Source organism: Carettochelys insculpta, chromosome 22, assembly GCF_033958435.1.
Source record: "Carettochelys insculpta isolate YL-2023 chromosome 22, ASM3395843v1, whole genome shotgun sequence".
Classification (NCBI taxonomy): Eukaryota; Metazoa; Chordata; order Testudines; family Carettochelyidae; genus Carettochelys; species Carettochelys insculpta.
Genome location: NC_134158.1, coordinates 9,745,862 through 9,768,175, shown reverse-complemented (window position 1 = coordinate 9,768,175; position 22,314 = coordinate 9,745,862). Strand labels below are relative to the sequence as shown.

At 59.8% G+C, this 22,314-nt stretch overlaps 1 protein-coding gene across 1 annotated transcript; it reads left to right on the top strand.

Moving 5' to 3' along the window:
- Positions 1–955: 955 nt before the first annotated feature.
- Positions 956–21,197, top strand: PPP1R18 (protein phosphatase 1 regulatory subunit 18; the record flags this gene model as incomplete). Its single annotated transcript, XM_075016840.1, is given in 7 exon segments — positions 956–2,773; positions 2,775–3,309; positions 3,377–3,673; positions 3,676–4,010; positions 4,012–4,026; positions 18,484–18,691; positions 19,368–21,197. Coding segments are annotated over 7 exon segments (3,228 nt in total), but the record flags the coding sequence as incomplete, so codon positions are not given.
- Positions 21,198–22,314: the final 1,117 nt, after the last annotated feature.

Sequence of the window (22,314 nt, the reverse complement as noted above, 5' to 3'; positions counted from 1 at the left end):
TCCGTCCCGGCCCCCTCCCCCTCGGACGCCTGGGTCCCCTCGCCCAGCCAGCCTGAGCCGGGCGGGGTCCCGGGTAATTTCCGCCCAGCCCCACCCAAAAGGGCCACCAGGCTGGGCCCGGACGCCTGGGTTCCTCTGAGCCCCCAAGGCCTGAGCTTTCTCCCCCCTGCCCCACCTCACCAGGGGATCTAGATTTACTGCCCCCCCCCGCCCCCGCCCGGACTCCTGGGTTCCCTGGCTCAGCATCCTGTCCGAGGTACAGCTCTCGGCTCCCCCCACACCCTGCCACACACACACACACACACACACACACACACACACACACACACACACACACACACACACACACACACACACACACACACACACACACACACACACACACACACACACCCCGGACGCCTGGGTTCCATTCCCACCAAGTCTGAGCTATCCCCCCCCTACCATCCCTGGGCGTCTGGGTTCCCCAGCCCAGCATCCTGTCTGAAGTGCAGCTCTTTGCCCTCCCACCCCACCCCACGCACACCCCGGACTCCTGGGTTCCATTGCTCAGCCACCTGATCTGCCCCTGCTCCCTTCCTCCTGGACTCCTGGGTCCCAGGGGGCTCTGGCATCCCCAGCCGCGTGCGTGCGGGGCTGGCAAGCGGGCGGCTGGGGCGAGCAGGGCCCACCCCCTCCGGAAATGGCCCAGGCCGAACGTTGGGGATTTATTTTTTCATCTTTTCTATTTTTTTCCCCCCTTTCTCTTCCTGCAGAGCCGGGGCCGGCGGGGAGCTGGGAGCCCCTGGGTCTCTCTGCCGGCTCTGCCCACCCTCCTTCCTCCTCTCTCCCCTCAGCCCCTCTCTCTCCCTTCTCCCGCGCCTTCTCCGCCCTCCTCTCCCTCCCTCTGGCCTCACCTTCCCCCTTGCCAGCTCTTCCTCCCAGGCCCTGGCTGGCTCCCCTCCTCCTTTGACACCCTGTGCCCTGCTCCACGCTCTCGATACCCCTCCTCTGCGTCCTCTTAAACTATCCCCCGTCCCCTCCCTGCGTCCACCGGCCTGTCCTTCAAACTCCATCCCTGGCCTTTGCCCTCTTACGTATCCCCCCGTCCCCTCTCTACATCCACCGGCCTGTCCTTCAAACTCCATCCCTGGTCTTCATCCTCTTACACATCCCTCCATCCCCTCTCTACGTCCACCAGCCTGTCCTTCAAGCTCCATCCCTGGTCTTCATCCTCTTACACATCCCTCCATTCCTCTCTACGTCCACCGGCCTGTCCTTCAAGCTCCATCCCTGGTCTTCATCCTCTTACACATCCCTCCATCCCCTCTCTACATCCACCGGCCTGTCCTTCAAACTCCATTCCTGGCCTTTGCCCTCTTACGTATCCCTCCATCCCCTCTCTACATCCACCGGCCTGTCCTTCAAACTCCATCCCTGGTCTTCATCCTCTTACACATCCCTCCATCCCCTCTCTACATCCACCGGCCTGTCCTTCAAGCTCCATCCCTGGTCTTCATCCTCTTACACATCCCTCCGTTCCTCTCTACGTCCACCGGCCTGTCCTTCAAACTCCATCCCTGGTCTTCATCCTCTTACACATCCCTCCATCCCCTCTCTACATCCACCGGCCTGTCCTTCAAACTCCATTCCTGGCCTTTGCCCTCTTACGTATCCCTCCATCCCCTCTCTACATCCACCGGCCTGTCCTTCAAACTCCATCCCTGGTCTTCATCCTCTTACACATCCCTCCATCCCCTCTCTACATCCACCGGCCTGTCCTTCAAGCTCCATCCCTGGTCTTCATCCTCTTACACATCCCTCCGTTCCTCTCTACGTCCACCGGCCTGTCCTTCAAACTCCATCCCTGGCCTTCGCCCTCTTACCTATATATCCAACCGTCCCTCCTCTTTCTCCTTCTCACACCTTTCCCCAGCTGCCTGGCCTGAGGATGGCATCGGCCCCGGCCCTGCCCGAGTGGAAGCTGCAGCTGCTGGAGCGGAAGCGGAAGGACGAGGAGGAGGCACGTCGCCGGGAGCAGGAGCAGCAGGACCGCATGGCCAAGATGCCGGCTTGGAAGCGAGAAATCATTGAACGCCGCCGGGCCAAGCAGGGCTCCGGGGCCTCCTTTTCGGAGCCGGAGGGTGGCGGTGCCGGAGCTGCCTCAGCCGGGCCAGGGCTGCCCAGCCCGCAGGAGAGCGCCGTCCTTCAGGAGAAGATCGGGCCAGTGCACCAGAACCCCTTCATCCAGCTGGAAAAGCGGCTCAAGGAGATGGTGATGCCTGAGGCCGAGCCAGCCGGCCCCAGGGCCAAGCCCTTGGCAGAGCTGTACAGCCAACGGCCCGGGGTGAGAACTCTCCAGGCCGACAATGTCATCATCATTGAGTCGGTGCCGGGAGCGGCGGTGGCGGCCGAGGCCAAATCCGGCAGCGTGGAGTCCCTCAACGAGCTGCTGGCCCGGCGTGGCGGCAGCGTGACCGAGATCCGTGCCGGGGAAGTCTTCATTGTCAAGTCGGCCCTCAGCCGCAGCGTGGAAGACCTCAACTCCTTTGGCCAGGGCCACGGCGAGGCCGACGGCCGGCCGGGCCACCCCCTGCAGCACCGCGGCCGCGTCAGCCGGCTGCTGAGCCGCTTCAGCCAGGAGGAGCCGCCCCCGCGGCCAGTCCGGTCCCTCAGCACCGAGAACCTCGCCGACGGCTCCTACGAGCGCCCCCCAGGGTCGAGGAAAGCCGCCGGCTCGGCCCGGTGTCGCGACGCCACCCCCAGCCCACCCCGCGACCTGCCGGGCCTGGCCCCCCTCGCCGTTGCCGTTCACCGTGGCTTCCTACCGCAGCCAGTTCGAAGCCAGGTCCGAGGCCCGGCCAGAGAGCCCGCCGCGGCGCTCACCCACCGGCAGAGTGTGGGGCAAGGAGGCTGCCTCACCGGAGAGGGGAGCCAGGAGGGAAAGCAGCAGCCCCGGTGGCCCTCAGAGCAGGGATGCCAATTCACCGGACAGGAGAGCCGGGCGTGGTGCCGGCACATTGGCGGCGGTGCCAGGGCATCCCGGCACAGAGGCCGCCTCGCCGGAAAAGGGGTCGAAACGTGATGGCTGTGCCGTGGGGCCAGGACTGAGAGGCCGAGAAGCCGCTTCACCGGAGCCAGGAGCCCGGCCTGGCGGTGACGCGGTGACGCCAAATCTACCAGCCACAGCCGCCGCCGCACCGGAGTGGGGAGCCCGGCCTGGCGGTAGCCCGGTGCCGGTCGGGCCGGGCCTCCCAGCCGCCGCCACACCGGAGTGGGGAGCTAGGCCTGGCGGTAACCCGGTGCCGGTTGGGCTGGGCCTCCCAGCCACCGCCCCAGAGCCGGGAGCCCGGCTTGGCGGTGCCACGTTGGCCGTGGGGCCCGGGCCCGCTGGCTGGAGAAGCCGCCTCACCGGAGAGGCGCAACGGAGGCGGTGGCTCAGGCGTGGTGCTACCGGGCCTGCCGGGCAGAGAGGCCGCCTCCCGGGACCGGGGGAGCAGGGGAGAATTCGAGGCCGCCTCAGGCCCACCCATCGATGCCATATTGGACACCGAAGCCCAGGCCAAAGCCCTGGCCAGCCTGCGCCTCCACTCCCGCAACTCCTTCGTGGTGGTGCCGCGCCGGGCGGCCGCTTCCCCTCCCCCCGACCTCACCGAGGCTCGTCAGGAAACCAGCACTTCTCCGGCCTCCATTTCCTCTCCTGCTCCCCGAGCCGCCAGCCACTTCCCCTCCCGGCCAGCCCCGAGGAGCCGGCCCAGGGGGAGGCCATGAGGCGCGGGGGCCGGGGGCCCCGGGAGCTGGGGGGCCCCACCGCCCTGCCTCACCCGGCCGTGCAACGCCGCAGCGGGAACACCATCACCATCAACCCCCGCAAGGCTCCGGCGCCGGCCGTGGAGAACGGCATGGAAGGCCCTGCGGCCCCCGAGAAGGCACCCGGAGCCCCAGTAAAGAAGCGCTACCCGACGGCAGAGGAGATCGAGGTGATCGGAGGCTACCTGTCCCTGGCCAGATCCTGCCTGGCCAAGAACGACCCCCCACCGGAAAAAGGTACCGGAGCCTTCCTCGCCCGTCCCTCCTCAGCCGCCCAGCTTCCTCCTGCGCTCTCTGCTTCGCGCTCCTGTCTCCCACCTCCTGGCTTTCTTAGCCTGGCTTTCGCCCTGCCGCCTTCTTCTTTCCCTCCCTCTCTGTCCTTCCGCCCTTTCTCAGCCGCTTCATTCTTCCCCTGCCTTAGCACCTGTCTTGCCTTTCTTCCATTTTTTGCTCTGCTTCCTTTTCTTTCTGTCTTCGAATTTTAATTTTTTTCTTTCTTTCTTTCTTAGATTTTAATTTTCTTTCTTTCTTTCAAACTTCAGATCTTTTTGTCTTCTTAAATTTTTAATTTTCTTTTTCTTTCTTAGATTTTTAATTTTCTTTTTCTTTCTTTTTTACTCTTTCTTTCTTTCTTAGATTTTTAATTTCCTTTTTCTTTCTTAGATTTTAAATTTCTTTCTTTCTTAGGTTTTTAATTTTCTTTTTTCTTTCAAACTTTAGATCTTTTTGTCTTTCTTAATTTTTAATTTTCTTTCTTTCTTCTTCTTTCTTTCCTAGATTTTTAATTTTCTTTCTTTTTGGGCTACATCTACACTACAGCATTCTTTCGAAGAAGTTCTTTCAGAAGAGCTCTCCAAAAACCCCCTTCGTCTGAAAGATCGCGTCCACACGCAAAAAAGCGGGTGGGGAAAAAACCGCACCGCTCTTCCGATAGAGAGCGGCCAAGCAGCCTCCTCTCTTTCGGAAGAACGGGGCAGGGATCAAAAACTCCGGCGCCGTGAGGACCGATCTTTCGAAAAAAGGGCCCCCGGGGCGTCTGCGATTTTTTTTTCCTGAAAGGATCTTTTGGAAACAAGCACTGTTCCGCCTCTGGCAGTGGACGAGGGCCGCTGAAAAAAGTCCCGCAGTGTTTTGCTTTCAGACTAGAAGGGCGTGTTTTGTGTGTAAATGCTCCCCAGGTGCTTTGGGAAAAGGCCTGGCTTTTTTCAAAGGAACTTGCTAGTGTAAATGTAGCCTTAGATCTTTCTTTCTTTCTTTCTCCTGCTTTGTTCCCCCTTTCTCTCACCCCTCCCTCCTATCCCCCGCCCTCGTTTTATTCCCCCCACACCTCCACCCCCCCTTACTCCTTCCCCTCCCTGTCCAAGTGTCTACCGCTGTGCCCAACCCGGGCACGCCAACCTGGCAGGCACCTCCACCCGCCCGCCTGAGCCCAGCATCCGTGGGGTGGTGTCTGGCCCTCGTGGGCCAGGGATATCGCGCACGTGGGGGGGCGGGGCTTGTCGTGGGGTCCGCGAGGAGCATTCCCATATGGTTCTCGCGGCGCTAGAGGAGGGGCAGATGGTCGTTGACAGCGGAACGAGGGCGGTTGAGTTTGCGTCTTCTGTTGGGGTCAGCTGGCTCCTCCGGGAGGGAAAACCCCCATGTCCCAGCCCCCCAGACTGGGGTTGGGTCAGTGCTGGTGCCCCCTAGGTGAGACAGGGCCCATGGCCCATTCCTCACCTCCCAGCTGCTTTGGGTGTCACCCGGCTTGGGTTTACAGCTGGCTCCAGTTCCCCAGCCCTGGGATGCAATGAGTTGGTCTGGCCTCAGCTGCTCGTGAAATCGCAGGCAGGCTCAGTGGAGAGGCTGAGAGATGGGGTGAGCCCGGGAGCCCTCTCACCGAGGATCCGTGCCAGGGCCAGGCCAGGCACCCAGCAGCAGGCGGGGAGGGGGCACCAGAAAGGATCCACAAAAGTCTTTTTACTCGAGTGACCCATCTCGGGGTCTGGGGAATGCCCTCCGGCCAGATGCCCTGGCGAACACACTGGCTGGTCTGTTCTTTGTCACATAAGGGGATCATTTAGCAGAGGCAGTCGCTAGGCGAAAGGCATCCCTGGCTCAACTTTGTGGCAGTGTGTCAGTGGCATTTTTGCGGCCAGAGTAGACTCTGCCCAGCTTCCTGGCCCCAGAAATGGCTCTTTGATGACGTTGGTGCTATGAAGCCGTGCCCCAGGGACAGCCCTGCTGGCCTGGAGGTGGCTGGGAAAATATGTCCTTCCCATTCAAGGAAAAACCTAGAGTAACAGCTTTGACGTTCTGGAGGATCTGAGAGGAACAGATCCCAACACTGCAGGTTGAATCTCTCTTCTCCGGCACCCTTGGGACCTCACCGAGGATTTGCCAGACCACGGGAGTTCCATATGGCCTAGTGCATTACCAACACTTCCACGGCTCACTGGGCTCTCAGAAGACATTTGGGGTAAATTTCAGCTCCAGAACGGCCCAGAGTGCTGAGAGCCAGGCCTGGTGGCTGGAAACAGACTTTCTAGGACGCACGGGCTAACTAAAACCATGCCGGATTACGGAGGTTGCCGGACAAGAGAGTATGCCGGATTAGAGAGGTTCAACCTGTAGTACTATCTAGTAAACTAGACCAGCGATTCCTGACCTGGGGTCCGGGGACTCCTGGAGATCTGCGAGGGAATTGCAGGGGGTCCGTAGGAAAAAGAAAAGAGAAATAAAAATTATCCTAGAAAATCAGTTTTCTAAAATGCAACGTTCCAATAAATGGTTGCTTTTAAATTCAGTCTCTTCCCATTGTGTTAGGAAAGGCTGCCCGAAAATCTATGCGGGGCTGGCTTTTTCACTGAATGAAGAGTCCGTGGCGGCGGGAATTCACTTTGATGGGGGTCTGTGAATGGTCTGGGGGTGACTGAGGGTCTGTGAATGATTTGGGGGGTGATCAAGGTTCTGCACTATAGGAAAAGTTGGGAACCACTGTTCTAGATTCTCTGGGGTTGCTTGGCTCCGTATCGCAATTAATTGCTGGTTTTCTTTCTTGCAGTCATTGCTGGAAGGTGGGGCTGGGGCTGGAGGGTTCGGGATTCCGCTGCCCTGGAAAGAGAGAGAGGACAGACCCAGGCTTCTCTTGCTGCAACAGCTTGGGGTCAGAGGAGACGCAGCTCCCCATGGCTGCTGCCGTTCCAGAGGGCACAGCTGAGAAAGGGGTGCGTGTCCCCTGGCTGGGGTAGATCTGAAGGCCTCAGCACCCCGCCACCAACCTCCATAAAGGGCACCTGGAGGGGGAGGCTCAGAGATGGGGCAGCCCTGAGAAATAGGGACACCCCCCACTCCCCCGGCAGCCTCTTTCAGCCGCCTGGCGTAGCTGTCTCTTTTCTGTACGGTTTGTGAACAACCATCCCATCCCAGGCACATCCCATTTTCCTGGCACAGCCAAACCCTGGCCTTGCTTTCCGTTACGCTCAGAGGAAGCTGTGTACCCGATTCGGTGGTCCTAGCTCTTGCTGCTTAGGAGGCATTCTTGAGCAGAGAAACTTCGGCAAGTATCTCGTAGACGAGTATCGTTTGTGAGTAACGTAGGAGTCTAGAATGCGGGGTTCGGACAGTAAAAATACTACAAAATACTCGCCCGTACTGTTTGGCCGCGGAAAGTTACTGGAGTACTTGAGAGTAACAGACCTTGCGACTTGTAAATTGCTCTAGTATTGAAGAGTAAATAGGATAACATTTTAGAAGAAGGGGCTACCAGACTGTTGGTTTCTTGTGGCACGGCTCAAGCATACTGCAGAGTATTGAGTGTAACAGTTTGTGATACACTTAACTTTACTCTGGTATTAATACAATTACTCTGGCGTACTCTAGCAACTACCAATACAAACCAGCAGTCCTGTAGTACTTTAAAGAGTAACAAAATAATTCATTAGGTGATGAGTTTGTGTGGGGCAGACCCACTTCTTCAGATGGATAGCAGTCTGGACTGGAAAGGCTACTGATCTGAAGCAGTGGGTGATCACTTCATAAAGGATGCTGTTGGTCTTGCAAGTGTTACTGGGCTGTTCAGTCAGGGGGAGGGATAGCTCAGTGGTCTGCTGAACTCCGCGTGGTTAGTTCAGCCCTCAAGGGGGGCATTTAGGGATCTGGGGCAAATTGATTTGCCAAAAAAAAAAGGATAGTGCTTAGTCCAGCCAAGGTCCTTTCCAGCTCTCTGAGATGTGCATCTCCCTGTTTAACTTACAACACAGCAACTTCTCTGTTACTATTCTAGTACCACCATTCCATGCAAGGGCTAGAAGAACATTGCCTGTACTATTGCTCATAGGCAGGGCTCTTTTTCTGGAGGAACACACCAGAACAGGGCTCTGGCAACATTTTCCTCCCTGGTCAGGGTTCCCACGGCTAAGGCTGCTGGCAGGGCTCTGCAGCCCCCAGCTGCCCCCAGCTGCAGGGTTCCCCCACCGCAGATCTCGCAGCTGAGTCCCAGCACCGTTTTTTCTAGAAAACGAAACACTGCTCGTAGGTACTGCGAAGTGCCAGAGCACTCGAGAATTAACACCATCCGAACGGTTGTGAAGGCGCACAGCCTTGCTCCAAATGCCTGGAGTGCTCCAGAGGAACAACCTTGGCAAATTACCGCGTTCTCGAGTGACTGTCAGAGAGGTCACACGCCTGCAGTCCGACGCTGTCAGAAAGCGTGACCTCTGCAGTGTCGCTCAAATTACTACCGAGTGCTAGAGTAAGCGCTCGTTATGAATTGCTGAAGTGGTGCTCAAGCTTACTCCAAGGAGGGTGCAGGGAAAATATTACAGCACCGCAGTCAGTTACTGTCACGTTTTTGCGGGTTTTCGTCAGTCATTTTTCAGTGAGGTGTAACTGGACGGGATGCAAAACAGAGCTGACTCCTGCAAAGGGGACGATGATTTGGACAGGTTCAGTGGCACTTGTTGCCCGACCGGAGATGACCTTCTAACTGGGGTTGCCCGGGAGAAGTCGGAGGGGGCTGGTAATACTTTTAAAAAGGGGTACTGGTTAAAAAAAGGTTGAGAAACACGGATTTGAGGTAGAGGAGGTGTGAGAAAGTGATAGATCCCTGTTCCGTTGCAATGCTGCTGTGTTATACAGGAAGGGGCTCTGAAAGCCAGAGAACAATTAAACTGTCGTCTACAGTTTCGGATCGCAGGAGTATTAAATTACTGAAGTACTCCATGATAATGGGCCGGAATTGCAAGGTAAATATTGCGTGGCTCGAAAGTAGGCAATGAACTTTTAAAAAGTAGGATGGTATTTGACTTCCTTCTGTCTCTTTCTCTCTTGTCGGCGCATGCATCTATCCCTCCAGCTCACCGCCGTATGCATCTGTCTCGCCGTCTCTCGAATCACTGCACACTAGGACTGCAAGGCTGCGTCTACGCTTGCATTCCTCGTTCGAGAAGAGGTGTGCAAACGAGGGAAATGGAAACGCAAGCGCAGTGTAAATTTGCATGGTCGGCACCTCGTTTGCGTATTCTCATTTCCGAAAGAGCTTCTTTCGGAAGGAGCAAGGCGGCGGAGACGCTGCCCTTTCGAGAGCAAGCCCCGTCTTCGAAAGCACCCTTCCTCCCGTTGTTGGGTGGGAAGAGGGAGCCTTTCCTCTCTCGAAGCTCTAGACCAGGAGGGTGAGGCTGTTGCTCTAGGCAGAGTACAGAGGGCCTGGCACTCTAGAGAGGTACGGAGGGAGTCGAAGCGGGGGTCTGCCGTTCTAGAGCACGGCGCCGGGGCTCAGGCCGGCACTCTAGAACACAGGGTTACAGGGAAGCCGGGTGCGGCTCTAGAACCCGGCGAGGTGATGGGGCTGCTCTAGAACCCAGCTGGAGGGAGGCCGGAAGGGAATCAAGCCCCCTTCCCCAGGCCCAGCGCCCGGCACCGTCCTCCTTGCATGGTCCTTTTGTGACCCCCCCTGGAGGGCGGAGTCCCGCTTGGGTTTTTCATCCAGCTCTGGCGGAGTTTCACCAGAAACAGCTCGTTATCTGCCGGGGGGGGCGGTGTGGTTTCTGCCCGGCTTATCACGCCCACGCAGGCAGGGCCCCTTTGGCCCAGAGAGATGGGCCCTGCTGGCTGGCCGGCCTGGTCGCTGCCTCCTTCGCTCACTGCCCTGGGGCTGAGCCCTCAGGCCACAGAGGAAGTTCTGCTCAGGCCCATGCAAGAAGCTCCTTCCTGTCCTCTCCTGGACCTGCTGAGCTGTGGGGGCGGGAGCTGAACCGGCGCCAGCAGCCTGGAGGCTCAGCCTGAGTTACAGCCGCGCCGCTGGGCCGAGAGGGTGCACCCCAAGGCGTGTCTGAGGGGGGACAGGACAGGCTTAGAGGGGTGCGAATGGGAGCTTGGAGGGTTATCCCCAGCTCTGAGAGGAGGAGAGAGGGGAAGTGGGGGTCTCCAGTGGGTTAGAGCAGCCAGGCTGGGAGCCAGGACTCCTGGGTTCCGTGCCCAGCTCTGGGAGGGGAGTGGGGTGTAATGGTTAGAGCAACCAGGCTGGGAGCCAGGACTCCTGGGTTCCGTGCCCAGCTCTGGGAGGGGAGTAGGGTGTAATGGTTAAAACAGCCAGGCTGGGAGCCAGGACTCCTGGGTTCCGTGCCCAGCTCTGGGAGGGGAGTGGGGTGTAATGGTTAGAGCAGCCAGGCTGGGAGCCAGGACTCCTGGGTTCCGTGCCCAGCTCTGGGAGGGGAGTGGGGTGTAATGGTTAGAGCAGCCAGGCTGGGAGCCAGGACTCCTGGGTTCTACTTCTGGCTCTGGGAGGCTACGGTTACACGACAGCGGTATTTTGAAACGCCCATTTGGAAATACCCTCTTTCGAAGTACCACGGCCACCGAAGTGCATTTCGAGGTCGCACCTGGCGCTTTCCAGCTAGCATTGCCGGACCCCGAGTGCTGGTTCCAAATAGCGCCCTGGGGTGCTGTTACGGCTTCTTTCGAAACAACGCTCTTCCCTGCCTTAATATCGATTTCGAATCATGGGCTGCTGCCTCCTGCGAGGGGGAGGCTGCCCGCTTTCGAAAGAATCCCCCCGCTCTTTCGACCTGATTTCCAAAGCGCTGAGGTGTAGATGCTGTTGCGAAAAAGGCAAACATGACTCTGGGATGCATTAACAGGTGTGTTGTGAACAAGACACGAGAAGTCATTCTCCCGCTCTCCTCTGCGCTGGTGAGGCCTCAGCTGGAGTATTGTGTCCAGTTCTGGGCACCGCAGTTCAGGAAGGATGTGGAGAAATTGGAGAGGGTCCAGAGGAGAGCGACGAGAATGATCAAAGGTCTAGAGAACACGACCTGTGAAGAAGGGCTGAAAGAATTGGGCTTGTTTAGTTTGGAAAAGAGAAGATTGAGGGGGGACATGATGGCGGTTTTCAGGTATCTAAAAGGGTGTCATAAGGCAGAGGGAGGGAACTTGTTCTTTTTGGCCTCTGAGGGTAGAACAAGAGGCAATGGACTGAAATTGCAGCAGGGGAGGTTCAGGTTGGACATTAGGAAAAAGTTCCTAACTGTCAGGGTGATCAAACACTGGAACGAATTGCCAAGGGAGGTGGTGGAATCTCCATCACTGGAGATATTTAAGAAGAGGTTAGATAGGTGGCTTTCAGGGACGGTCTAGAAAGTGCTTGGTCCTGCCATGAGGGCAGGGGGCTGGACTCGATGGCCTCTTGAGGTCCCTTCCAGCCCTACTCTTCTATGATTCTATGCAGCTGGAGGGAAGTGGGGCCCAGTGGGTAGAGCTGAGTGGGAGGCCGGTGAGAAATTTCAGTTCCCTGTGTATAAATCTGTCTGCGGCTCTGTTTGTCTTCCCTTCTGTCCCATCCGTCTCTCCTGCTGCCCACCTGGGCGTCTTTCCGTTGGGCCTGGCCTGTACCGCCACCGCGCCCCATAACCCCTGCCCCTCACTCGCCCCCATGCAGCTCTTGTCTAGTCGCCCAGACCTTGGCTGCTTCTCCATGTCACTTTGTCCTTTCCTGGCACGCTCCTGCCAGTGGCCGGGGGCCAGGAGGGTGAATGCGCTGGGGGAGTGCCAGGCTGGGCTCCCTCCCCACTGAGGTCAGTCACTCAGAGGAGGATCTGGGGCACACGGCCTTAGGGGCATCTGCTTGCTGCTGGCCCACAGTCCCTCCTGCCTGCTGAGTACAACTGCCTTTGGCCAGGGGCAGCATTCCCAAGTGGTCAGAGCAGGGGGGCCAGCAGGCAGGACTCCTGGGGTCTGTTCCCCACTCTGGGAAGGGCTGGGGTCTAGCGAGTTAGATGGGAGGTAGGCGTGGGCGTGGGAGCCAGGACTCCTGGGTTCTCTCCCCGGCACTGGGAGGGCAGTGGGGGCTGGTGGTTAGAGCAGGGGGCTGGGAGCCAGGACTCCTGGGTTCTCTCCCCGGCACTGGGAGGGCAGTGGGGGCTGGTGGTTAGAGCAGGGGGCTGGGAGCCCAGACTGCTGGGGGGGGGTGACGGGGGAGGGGATGTGGAAGGAGGGGTGTGACGGGGAGGCAGGGGTGTGACGGGGGAGGGGATGTGGAAGGAGGGGTGTGACGGGGAGGCAGGGGAGTGATGGGGGAGGGGATGTGGAAGGAGGGGTGTGACGGGGAGGCAGGGGAGTGATGGGGGAGGGGGCCGTTCACTGGCGGAAGCCACCGGCGGGTTTTTTCCAGGGGAAGTTGTTAAAAAACGCTGAGGTCAACCTTGACGAGGTTGCCACGGTTACCATGGGGGGGCACTTCAACACTTCCTCTCCCCCCCCACCCCCCGGCCGTGAGCCAGGGTCCCTGCATCACCTCCCGGGGGCCTCAGGGGGAAGGCTACAGGGCCCTTCTGTCCCCCTGGGGTGGGGGCTGGGCCAGGGCTTCCTGCCCCCCCCCCAGGGCACTGGTTCTGGCCTCGATCCTTCCTGCGCAGGCGTCACGAGTTTGTCCGGTCTCGGCTCAGCCCCCAGCAGCGCCAGCGCCCCCCACACCAGCGGGCCCCCGGCCCCGGCCCCCCGGAGCAGGGCTGCAGCCCTCCCGGGCAAAAGGCATGTGCAGGGGAGCAGCCGGCAGCCCTTCCCGCCCTCCCGCCGTGCTGCGGCCCTGTCGAAAACAGGAAGCGGGGAGCGTGCAGGGCGGACGGAGCTGGGTCTGTGTCAGCCGAAGGCCCGGGCAGCCGGCACCCATTCAGGAAGTGGTTATGCTCGTGCGGAGCAGCTGGTGGGGGGCAGGGTGGGGAGGCAGGACTCCTGCGTCCCAGCCCCTGCTCTGGGAGAGGGTAGCGGAGTGTAGTGGTTAGAACAGTGGTGGGGAGGGGGAGGCAGGACTCCTGGGTCCCATCCCCAGGTTTGCCATCTGTCCCTTCCTCGTGCCGACCCCCGGCTGAGCCATCGCCCACCCAGCTGCTCGGGCGCCCCTGAACCAGGCCAGACCCAGATAACGGCACCGCAGGGGCTATTATGGGATAAGCCAAGAACTGGGTGAGCCCGGCCGGCGTTAATGCCCTTCGGTATAAGAGCTTCACCGGCTGTTCCCCAAATAGCCCCTCTCTTCCTGCAGCTAATTCCCACCTGGCCGGGAGCCGGTGCCCCTGAGAGGGGGAAGGCCCCCTTACCCCGGTGTGGGGGTCATGGGAAAAGGAGGGGGGATCCTGGAAGGAGGGGACTACCCTCAAGGCCTCCCCTGCTGCCCATCTGGACTGAAACGGGGGGACGCTGCTCCCCCACGTGGGAATAACAGGAACCCCTCGAGCGCTTTGCCGGGGAGGGGGCCAGTTTGTTCCCGGGGGATGTGGGCCTGGAGTGGGGCTCAGGACCCTACGTTTCTCTCCTTGCCTTGGCCACTGGCCTGTTGGGAGAGGCTTGGGTAGAGCTTTGCTTTTCTGCCTCTCGGAGACAGCTGAGGATGGCGGAGTGGGGGAGAGAGCGAGAGAGAGAGAGAGAGCTCATGCTGGGCGCGTGGAACCAGGGATAGATAGATATAGAGGGGGTGGTGGGGACAGACAGGCAGGTGACGATAGATAGAATGGATGGATGGGAATAGACAGATGGGGTGGACGGGGATGGATAGATAGCTAGACAGAAGCGGTGGTGGGGATGGATAGATAGACTGGATGGATGGATAGGGACAGACAGATGGGGTGGATGGGGATAGATAAGGTGGGTAGATAGATACCTTCCTCCCTCCACGCTCAGGCAGAGAGAAAGGCCTATGAGGAAAGCCACGGGGGCAGGTTTGGACAGAGGGGCTCAGGCAACCCAGAGCGAAGGTGCCTCCAGAAAAGCGTTCCAGAGAAAACGCTGGAGACACCCCTGCTCTGGAACAGCAGTTGGTGTCCTGGAGGGTGGGTGGGCCCTATCTGGATAGTCAGGGCCATTTCTGTTGTGGCCCATGTCCGGAGGGCCACGGGCCCAGTCTGGAGATAGAGGGTGATTTCTGGAGGGCTGTAGGGGCCCAGTCTGGGGGGCTGTAGGCCATGTCTAGAGGCTCTTGGGTTGCATGTGGAGATTCACGGCCCTTTCTGGAAGGCTGTGGGGCCAGTCTCGAGCGTCGTGGTCATTTCTGGAGGCCCCTGGGCCACGTCTAGAGGCTCTTGGGTTACATCTGGAGATTCACGGCCCTTTCTGGAAGCTCCAAGGGGCCAAATCCAGAAGGTCACGGGCCTGGCTGGGAGATTTCAGGCCGTTTCCGGAGGGCTGTGCCTCGGAACGGCCTCGGGGTGAGGTCCTACAGAGACGGGGTCTAGTTTCCAGGGCAGGCGAGAAGGGCAGGTGCCCTGCTGCAGCTGGAGCCAGCAGCCGGAGCGGGGTCGGGAGTCTCTGGGCTCACCCATGCTGAGCTGGACGGCAGCTGGATTTCGCCCCCGTCCCCCCCCGCCTCCCGCCTGGGCCAACCAGGCCTTATTTAGGAGCCAGGCAGCGGAGGGAATGATTCAGGCACATTCCAGAGCTGGGGCTGGGGGAGGACAGAGGGGTGGGGCCCCGGCAGCTGGCGGAGGAGGAGAGATGGAGCCAGAGAGCGGCCGGGGAAGAGGAAAGTGGGAGAGGCCCTTTCTGCTGTGTGTTTCACCCCTTTCCTCTCCGGCCGGTGGGTTCTTTCCACCCTCCCGGCTTCTCACCTCCACTTCCTCCTTCTCATGGGTCTTCACGCCGCACTGTTTTGCTGGGGAGCAGACACCAGAACCCTTCTTGCAAGGATCACCAGGCCAGGACCGCCCAGACTGAGCATGAAATGGGTTGAAGTCTCCCAACCGGGCCCATGACCTTCTGGGTTTGACCCATGGCCTTCCAGTAGGACCACCGTGCTTGACCTTTCAAAAAGAGGACACCCCTGAGAGGAACTGTGTCTGTATCGGTATTGACCATCTCACGTTGTCTTATAGTAACAGAGAGGTGGCCGGGTTAGTCTGTACCCCAACAAAAGAAAACAGCAGAACCGTAGCACTTTAACAAAACGATTGATTCGGTGACGACCTTTCATGGGACAGACCCACTTCTCCAGCTCGTGTTGTTTCCCACTAGACCAGGACTCTGCGACCTGCAGCTTTTGAAGGACTTCTTTGTGGCTCCTCCCACTACAATTGTAAAATTAACCCCCCGCCCCAATACCTCCTGGTTATTTTTCATAAACGGTGACCGCCTAAAAGCCAAGCAACGAAGACCTCGGATCTAAACGGCCAACGGTCCGCGATCTCGAAACGTTGGCTAACTCCCCCAGCGTCCTCCCGAGGGAGCCGGTTCAGGAGCGGAAGTCAGGAGGGCGCTGGTGCAAACGCACGCGGAAAGTGCGAGGAAATAGACGACGAAAAAAGTTTGTGAGCCTCCTGCCACGGAGCATCACATTATAAACCAGTGTGTGTGCGTGCGTCTTAAAACAGGGGCTCCGAAAAGCAGGGCAGGAGGTTCCGCACTGAGGGGGCATTGCGGCTCTTGAATGATTGAGTTTTTTTTTTAACAAAGGGGGAAAAAACGGCTCTTCTGGCTATTTTGGTTGCCAAGCCCTGGCCTAATCTCCAGCAACACATTAATACAGTACAAGTCGGTGGATGCTGTCGCACATTCGCTCCCTCGCGGGGGGGCGTGTCTCTTTTTTATAGGGTAACCCGACCTCCAGAAATAGCCAGGAATCTCCTGCTGTGACCACCGCCCCCCCCGGCCCTCTAGACACGGCCCCAGGTCATAAGAGCCGTGCGCCGCGATGGAGGCCGAATTCAGACACGCGAGGGTGTGGGGAAGGGACGGTGAACCTGCGGCCACGCGCTCAAGCAGCCAGCAGCCAGCAGCTGAGAGCGGTTTCCAAGAGATGGGGCTGGGGGAAGGGGACGGCGGTTTTTCAAGCACCTAAAAGGGGGTTTCAAGGCGGACGGAGAAAAATGGTTCTCCTGGGCCTCTGAGGACAGGGCAAGGAGCAACCAGCTTCAACTGGAGCAAGGGAGGTGGAGGTGGGACATTCGGAGAAACTTCCGAACTGGCCGGGTGGTTCAACACTGGAATAAATTGCCCGGGGGGGCGTTGGGGAACCTCCATCCCTGGAGATATTTCAGAGCAGGTGAGAGGGACAACGCTCGGAGATGGTCTGTGGGGCTTGGTCCTGCTGTGAGGTCAGGGGCTGGCCTCATGACCCTTCTTCCTCCCCTCGCCCCCCTCCCCCCGCTCGTTAAGAGCCGCCAGTTAATTGTGATTAGCAAGGGATTAATTCCCATGGGAACCGAGTCGGGTGCCGGTAGAAGCCGAGCCGCGCACGCATGGCCGTGTCACCAAATGGCGCGGGGAGGGAGGGGGAGGGGGCCCGGTGTGGGTCAGATGGGAAGCCACTGGAAGTTGGGGTAGGACAGGGCGTGCTGCCGGGAATGCCCCAGTGGGGCACTAGGGGGCGCTGTGCTGCAGGGCGGGGGTTCTCCAGGGGGCGCTGTGCCCTGGCGGTCAGGCCTGGCTCCACTGCAGCACTAGGGGGCGCTGTGCCCTGGCGGTCAGGCCTGGCCCCACTGCACTAGGGGGCGGTGTGGCCTGGCCGTCAGGCCTGGCCCCACTGCAGCACTAGGGGGCGCTCTTCCCTGGCCATCAGGCCTGGCCCCACTACAGCTGTAGGGGGCGCTGTGCTGCAGGGTGGGGGCTCACCAGGGGGCACTGTCCCACCACAGTGGGTTCTGCCCCTGCTACCCCAGTCCAGTGCTGGGGGCAGGGCTGTGCCACAGCTAAATCTCCCCAGAGGGGGCATCTCCCTGGCCCTCACCCCACGCCCCAGGGCAGCAGTTGGGGGCTGCTATAGAAAACCAAAGCCCTAGCCAGGCCCAGTCATTAAAACTTCCCCAGGGCACTTTCCTGCCAAGCTGGGGTACGACTCAGCCTGCCTCCCTCCACCCCCTACCCCTGGGCACATCTAGAGGCTAGGCCCCCTTCAGCTCCTGCCCTGCGGCGCCGCCGTCGTGCCATTCCCCAGCTGCCCCACCCCAGAGGTGGCTGCATCGCAGTTGCCTCCAGGGCTCCCCCTCCCATCTCTGCCTGGCCCCTGCGCTATTTGTGGCCCACCCGAGCCGCACCGGGTCAAGGTGGATGCTCTCGCCCTTGGGAGAATCGTCTTGCTCTGCAGGAGGGGTGTTTAATCTTATTTCCGGCAGGGTTAATCTCCTGCCAGGGCTTCGGGGCAGCTCCCTGGCTGCCCTCCACCAGGGGCTTAGCCAGAACGGGGCCTGCTGCTGTCCTTACAGGGCCCCCAGAGAGTCGCTGAGTGGGAGGTCTGTTATTGTAGGGTCTCCTGCCACTGCCTGGGCTGTGTGCTGGGGGTTTGTTATGGTAGGGTCTTTCCGCCGTCGGAATAGGCACAGGGATTATTGGAGAGTCTTTGAATGGCGCTGGGAGCCAGCAGAGGGGTTTGTTTTCATAGGGTCTCTCTGCTGGGCTGGGGATCCAGCCACTGGTTTGTTATCGTTGGGTCTTTTAGAGCTGGGGACTCACCCCCAGTGTGTGGCTTATGGCAGGGTCTGAGACGCAGGGTGCTCAGAAGTTGGTGGAGAGTCACATGCAAAGAAGGTGGGCATGGAGCAGGCCCACTGTGACAAGCTGTGGAGGGGAGGGTACTCAGCTACATAGGCTAATGGTCTGATATGGGACAGCCAGCCGGGGGCGAGATACCGGGTAGATGGGCCCATTGGTCTGATCTGGCACAGCCAGCCGGGAGGCGGGATACCAGGGTAGATGGGCCTGTTGGTCTGATATGAGACAGCCAGCTGGGAGGTGGGATACTGGGGTAGATGGGCCCGTTGGTCTGATATGGGACAGCCAGCCAGGAGGCGGGATACCGGGGTAGATGGGCCCGTTGGTCTGATCTGGCACAGCCAGCCGGGAGGCGAGATACCAGGTAGATATGCCCGTTGGTCTGATCTGGCACAGCCAGCCGGGAGGCGGGATACCGGGGTAGATGGGCCCATTGGTCTGATCTGGCACAGCCAGCTGGGAGGCGGGATACCGGGGTAGATGGGCCCATTGGTCTGATCTGGCACAGCCAGCCGGGAGGCGAGATACCAGGTAGATGGGCCCGTTGGTCTGATCTGGCACAACCAGCCGGGAGGTGGGATACCGGGGTAGATGGGCCCGTTGGTCTGATCTGGCACAGCCAGCCGGGAGGTGGGATACCGGGGTAGATGGGCCTGTTGGTCTGATCTGGCACAGCCAGCCGGGAGGTGGGATACCAGGGTAGATGGGCCCGTTGATTTGATCCTTCTCCCCCTTGCCCTGCAGCTGAAGATCTCGTTCAGCGAGAGCCAGCTGGAGTGCACCTTCCAGTACCCGTCCGAGGGGTCCCTGCTGGAGGAGTTCGGGCCCCCCGAGGAGTTGGACGTGCCGGCCTGTGCCAACCCCCACGGGGAGGAGGATGAGGAAGAGGAGGAGCTGCTGCTTCTCCATCGCGGCCTGCCGGGCATCCTCAGGACCAAAGCCCTCCTCGTGGGTGAGTCTCAGAGAACTCTAGGGGCGCTCTCTCGTGGGGGGTGGGAACAGTAGGGGGTACCCTCCCCTAGCAGCCAGCGCTCGCCCTGGTGGTGCACGAAGGGGGCAGGGAGTGGGGCAGGCTCCCTAGGGGGCGCTGTGCTGCAGGGAATGGGGCAGGTGATGAAACAGGCTGGGAAATTGCTTATGAGACATCCGCTGCAGGGGGGGATCTTTTGCTTTGCTGACCCCGGGCAGGGCTCCAGCTAGTGGCCAACTTGGGGGGAACAGCAGGGTGTGGGCCCTGTGTAACAGCTGCATCCTGCCCTTGGCAATTCAGATGTCACCTGCTCCCTACCCCGGCTCTGGCTGCCCCCCACAGAAAGGCTACAGCCCTGCCCCCCTCTCTTCCAGCATCCCATCCTTTACTGTTCTTCCACTGACGGTACCCCACTCTGGGACAGGTGTGGGGTGACAGCTGGAGGGAAGTGGGGAGTTGGGAGCCAGGACTCCTGGGTTCTGCCCCCAGCTCTGGGGGGGCGCAGGAGATGGAGTGAGTTAAAGTAGGGGGGGGCTGGGAGGCAGGACTCCTGGGTTCTGCTCCAAGATGGGGGGCGGTGATCAGTGGGTCAGGGGACACCTGGGTTCTGTTCCTCCTCCCGTTCCCTCCTGATTTCCCCCTCTCTCTCTTCCGGCAGATGAATCCTGCCGGCGGTAACCTCAACAGAAGCAGCCACCTCCCCATCACGGAAGGATGGGGCAGGTCCTGAAGGTGCCCTGCCATGACGGGGCTCAACCGGCCCCTTCTCTTTCATCTTCCAGTACAATCCCAGCAAGAACATGGCCTAGAGGGAGGGCAGACTCAGCCCCCGCAGGCTGTGGCTAGGCTAGAGACGCCCCCTTCCCCTCTGACTGCTCCCCCAAGACCCAGGGGGGCGGGGGATGAATCGACAGCCGCGATGAACAAACCCTCTGCAGCCAGCAGGGGGCGCTCCACGCCATAGGGACTGCGTTGGGAGAGACCATTCCCCTTACTGCCAGCAGGGGGCGCTCTGCACCACATGGACTGTGCTGGGAGAAACCATTCCCCTTACTGCCAGCAGGGGGCGCTCTGCCCCACAGGGACTGTGCTGGGAGAGACCATTCCCCTTACTGCCAGCAGGGGGCGCTCTGCACCACATGGACTGTGCTGGGAGAAACCATTCCCCTTACTGCCAGCAGGGGGCGCTCTGCACCACATGGACTGTGCTGGGAGAGACCATTCCCCTTACTGCCAGCAGGGGGCGCTCTGCACCACATGGACTGTGCTGGGAGAGACCATTCCCCTTACTGCCAGCAGGGGGCGCTCTGCACCACATGGACTGTGCTGGGAGAAACCATTCCCCTTACTGCCAGCAGGGGGCGCTCTGCACCACATGGACTGTGCTGGGAGAGACCATTCCCCTTACTGCCAGCAGGGGGCGCTCTGCACCACATGGACTGTGCTGGGAGAAACCATTCCCCTTACTGCCAGCAGGGGGCGCTCTGCACCACATGGACTGTGCTGGGAGAGACCATTCCCCTTACTGCCAGCAGGGGGCGCTCTGCACCACATGGACTGTGCTGGGAGAGACCATTCCCCTTTCTGCCAGCAGGGGGCGCTCTGCACCACATGGACTGTGCTGGGAGAGACCATTCCCCTTACTGCCAGCAGGGGGCGCTCTGCACCACATGGACTGTGCTGGGAGAGACCATTCCCCTTTCTGCCAGCAGGGGGCGCTCTGCACCACATGGACTGTGCTGGGAGAGACCATTCCCCTTTCTGCCAGCAGGGGGCGCTCTGCACCACATGGACTGTGCTGGGAGAAACCATTCCCCTTACTGCCAGCAGGGGGCGCTCTGCACCACATGGACTGTGCTGGGAGAGACCATTCCCCTTACTGCCAGCAGGGGGCGCTCTGCACCACATGGACTGTGCTGGGAGAGACCATTCCCCTTACTGCCAGCAGGGGGCGCTCTGCCCCACAGGGACTGTGCTGGGAGAGACCATTCCCCTTACTGCCAGCAGGGGGCGCTCTGCCCCACAGGGACTGTGCTGGGAGAGACCATTGCAGTCAGCGAGGGTGCTGTAAACCCCCTGGACTTTATCGCCACCAACAGGTCACCCGGCCTACCTTCAGCCAAAGGTTAAAGGTCACATCCCCTCCCCAAAATGGGTGTGGGTGGACTAATTATTAATTGGGGGGGGCAAAGAAACCCCCCCTCCATACACACATGCATTTTTTTGTAACTCTCGAATCCTTTTTCTAGGGGACATTGCCCAGATGGGAAATTTTTGCTACGCAGTTTTTACTTCCTAATAATGCTGCCTGGGTGGGCAGAGTTAAGGGGATTTAGCTTCGGCGGGTGGGGGTGGGGTCTACTGAGGAAGAGCGGGAGCTCAGTGTTACTTGATGGGGCCAGCTCACAGGAGTGGCTCACTACTGGAGGCGGAGCAATCTCTGATTGGGGCAGAGCCACTTGAAATTGAGATCAAGCCAGTCAGTATTTGGACGGGGGCGGGGGGGGGGGGGGGGGCTCGTTGCTATTTTGCAAGTAGATGGGAACGAGTTCAGGGGGGGGCATTTTTATGTACTTGAGGCAGGGCTAGTTGTGTTTGTGGATGGAGTGGGGCGGTTTGCCTGGGGGGGGCGGGCAGGGGGGAAGCAGAGCCAGCCAGGATTTGGGAAAGGACTAGCTATGATTGGAGGAGGTGACTCAGGCAGCGGACGGTCCCAAGGTGGGACTTCCTTTTTAGCCTTCCCACTTCCTGTCTAGGTCGATCCATTTCACCTCCTTTTAGCAGGGGAGGGAGGCGGTTGTGCTTGGGGATCGGATGAGTGTGGCGTGGGCGAGGAAGATGAACCAGCCCCTTCTCCATGAGTTTAATTAGTTATTGTTATTAATTATTTTTTCTTTGCACTGTGGGGGCAGCAGCACCCTCGCTGGGAACCAGGGAGCGAGTGAGCGAACAAATGCAGGGAGTCCCGGGGCGGAGGCTTCAAGGGGGAGTCACCCCCCTCCGCCCTGCTCTTGGCAGGAGGCCCCAGCACTGGGTCTGAGCCTAGCTGGGGGCAGGACACTGCAGCCGGCCAGGTCCAATAGTGGTTTTTAACATGTCTTATAATAGTAATAAACCAGAAAGATGTGGCACGTGAAGCTGCCCTTCTGTCGTCTGTGGCCCGTGGGGTCTGGGATGTGTGGAAGTTGCCAGGACCTGGCTCCCATGTGCCCCTGGGGGGTGATGGGTGGGAGCTGTGAGGACCTGGCTCCCATGTGCCCCCGGGGGGTGAGGGGTGGGTGCTGCCAGGACCTGCCCTCAGTGGTCAGTTGCCTCCTAATAATGTAACCAAGGGGCCTAGAAACCAGGTTGACTCATGCCAGGAAATAAGGCAATTAGATGCGGGGGAACTGATTGGTCTGTAAATACGGTAAAAAGCCTAGTCAGGAAGCTGACTCATAGGCTGCTAAATTCAAACCTGTCTCGAGGAAGGAGGCAGCGCATTGGTTTGGAACTGGGTGAGGGGGAGCCGGAACCTGACTCATCCAGTTACCTGGGGTAAAAAGCCAAGTTACGGAGGGGCAGGCCTGCAGCTGGTTACTGCCAGGGCCCAAATCAGGGCAGCA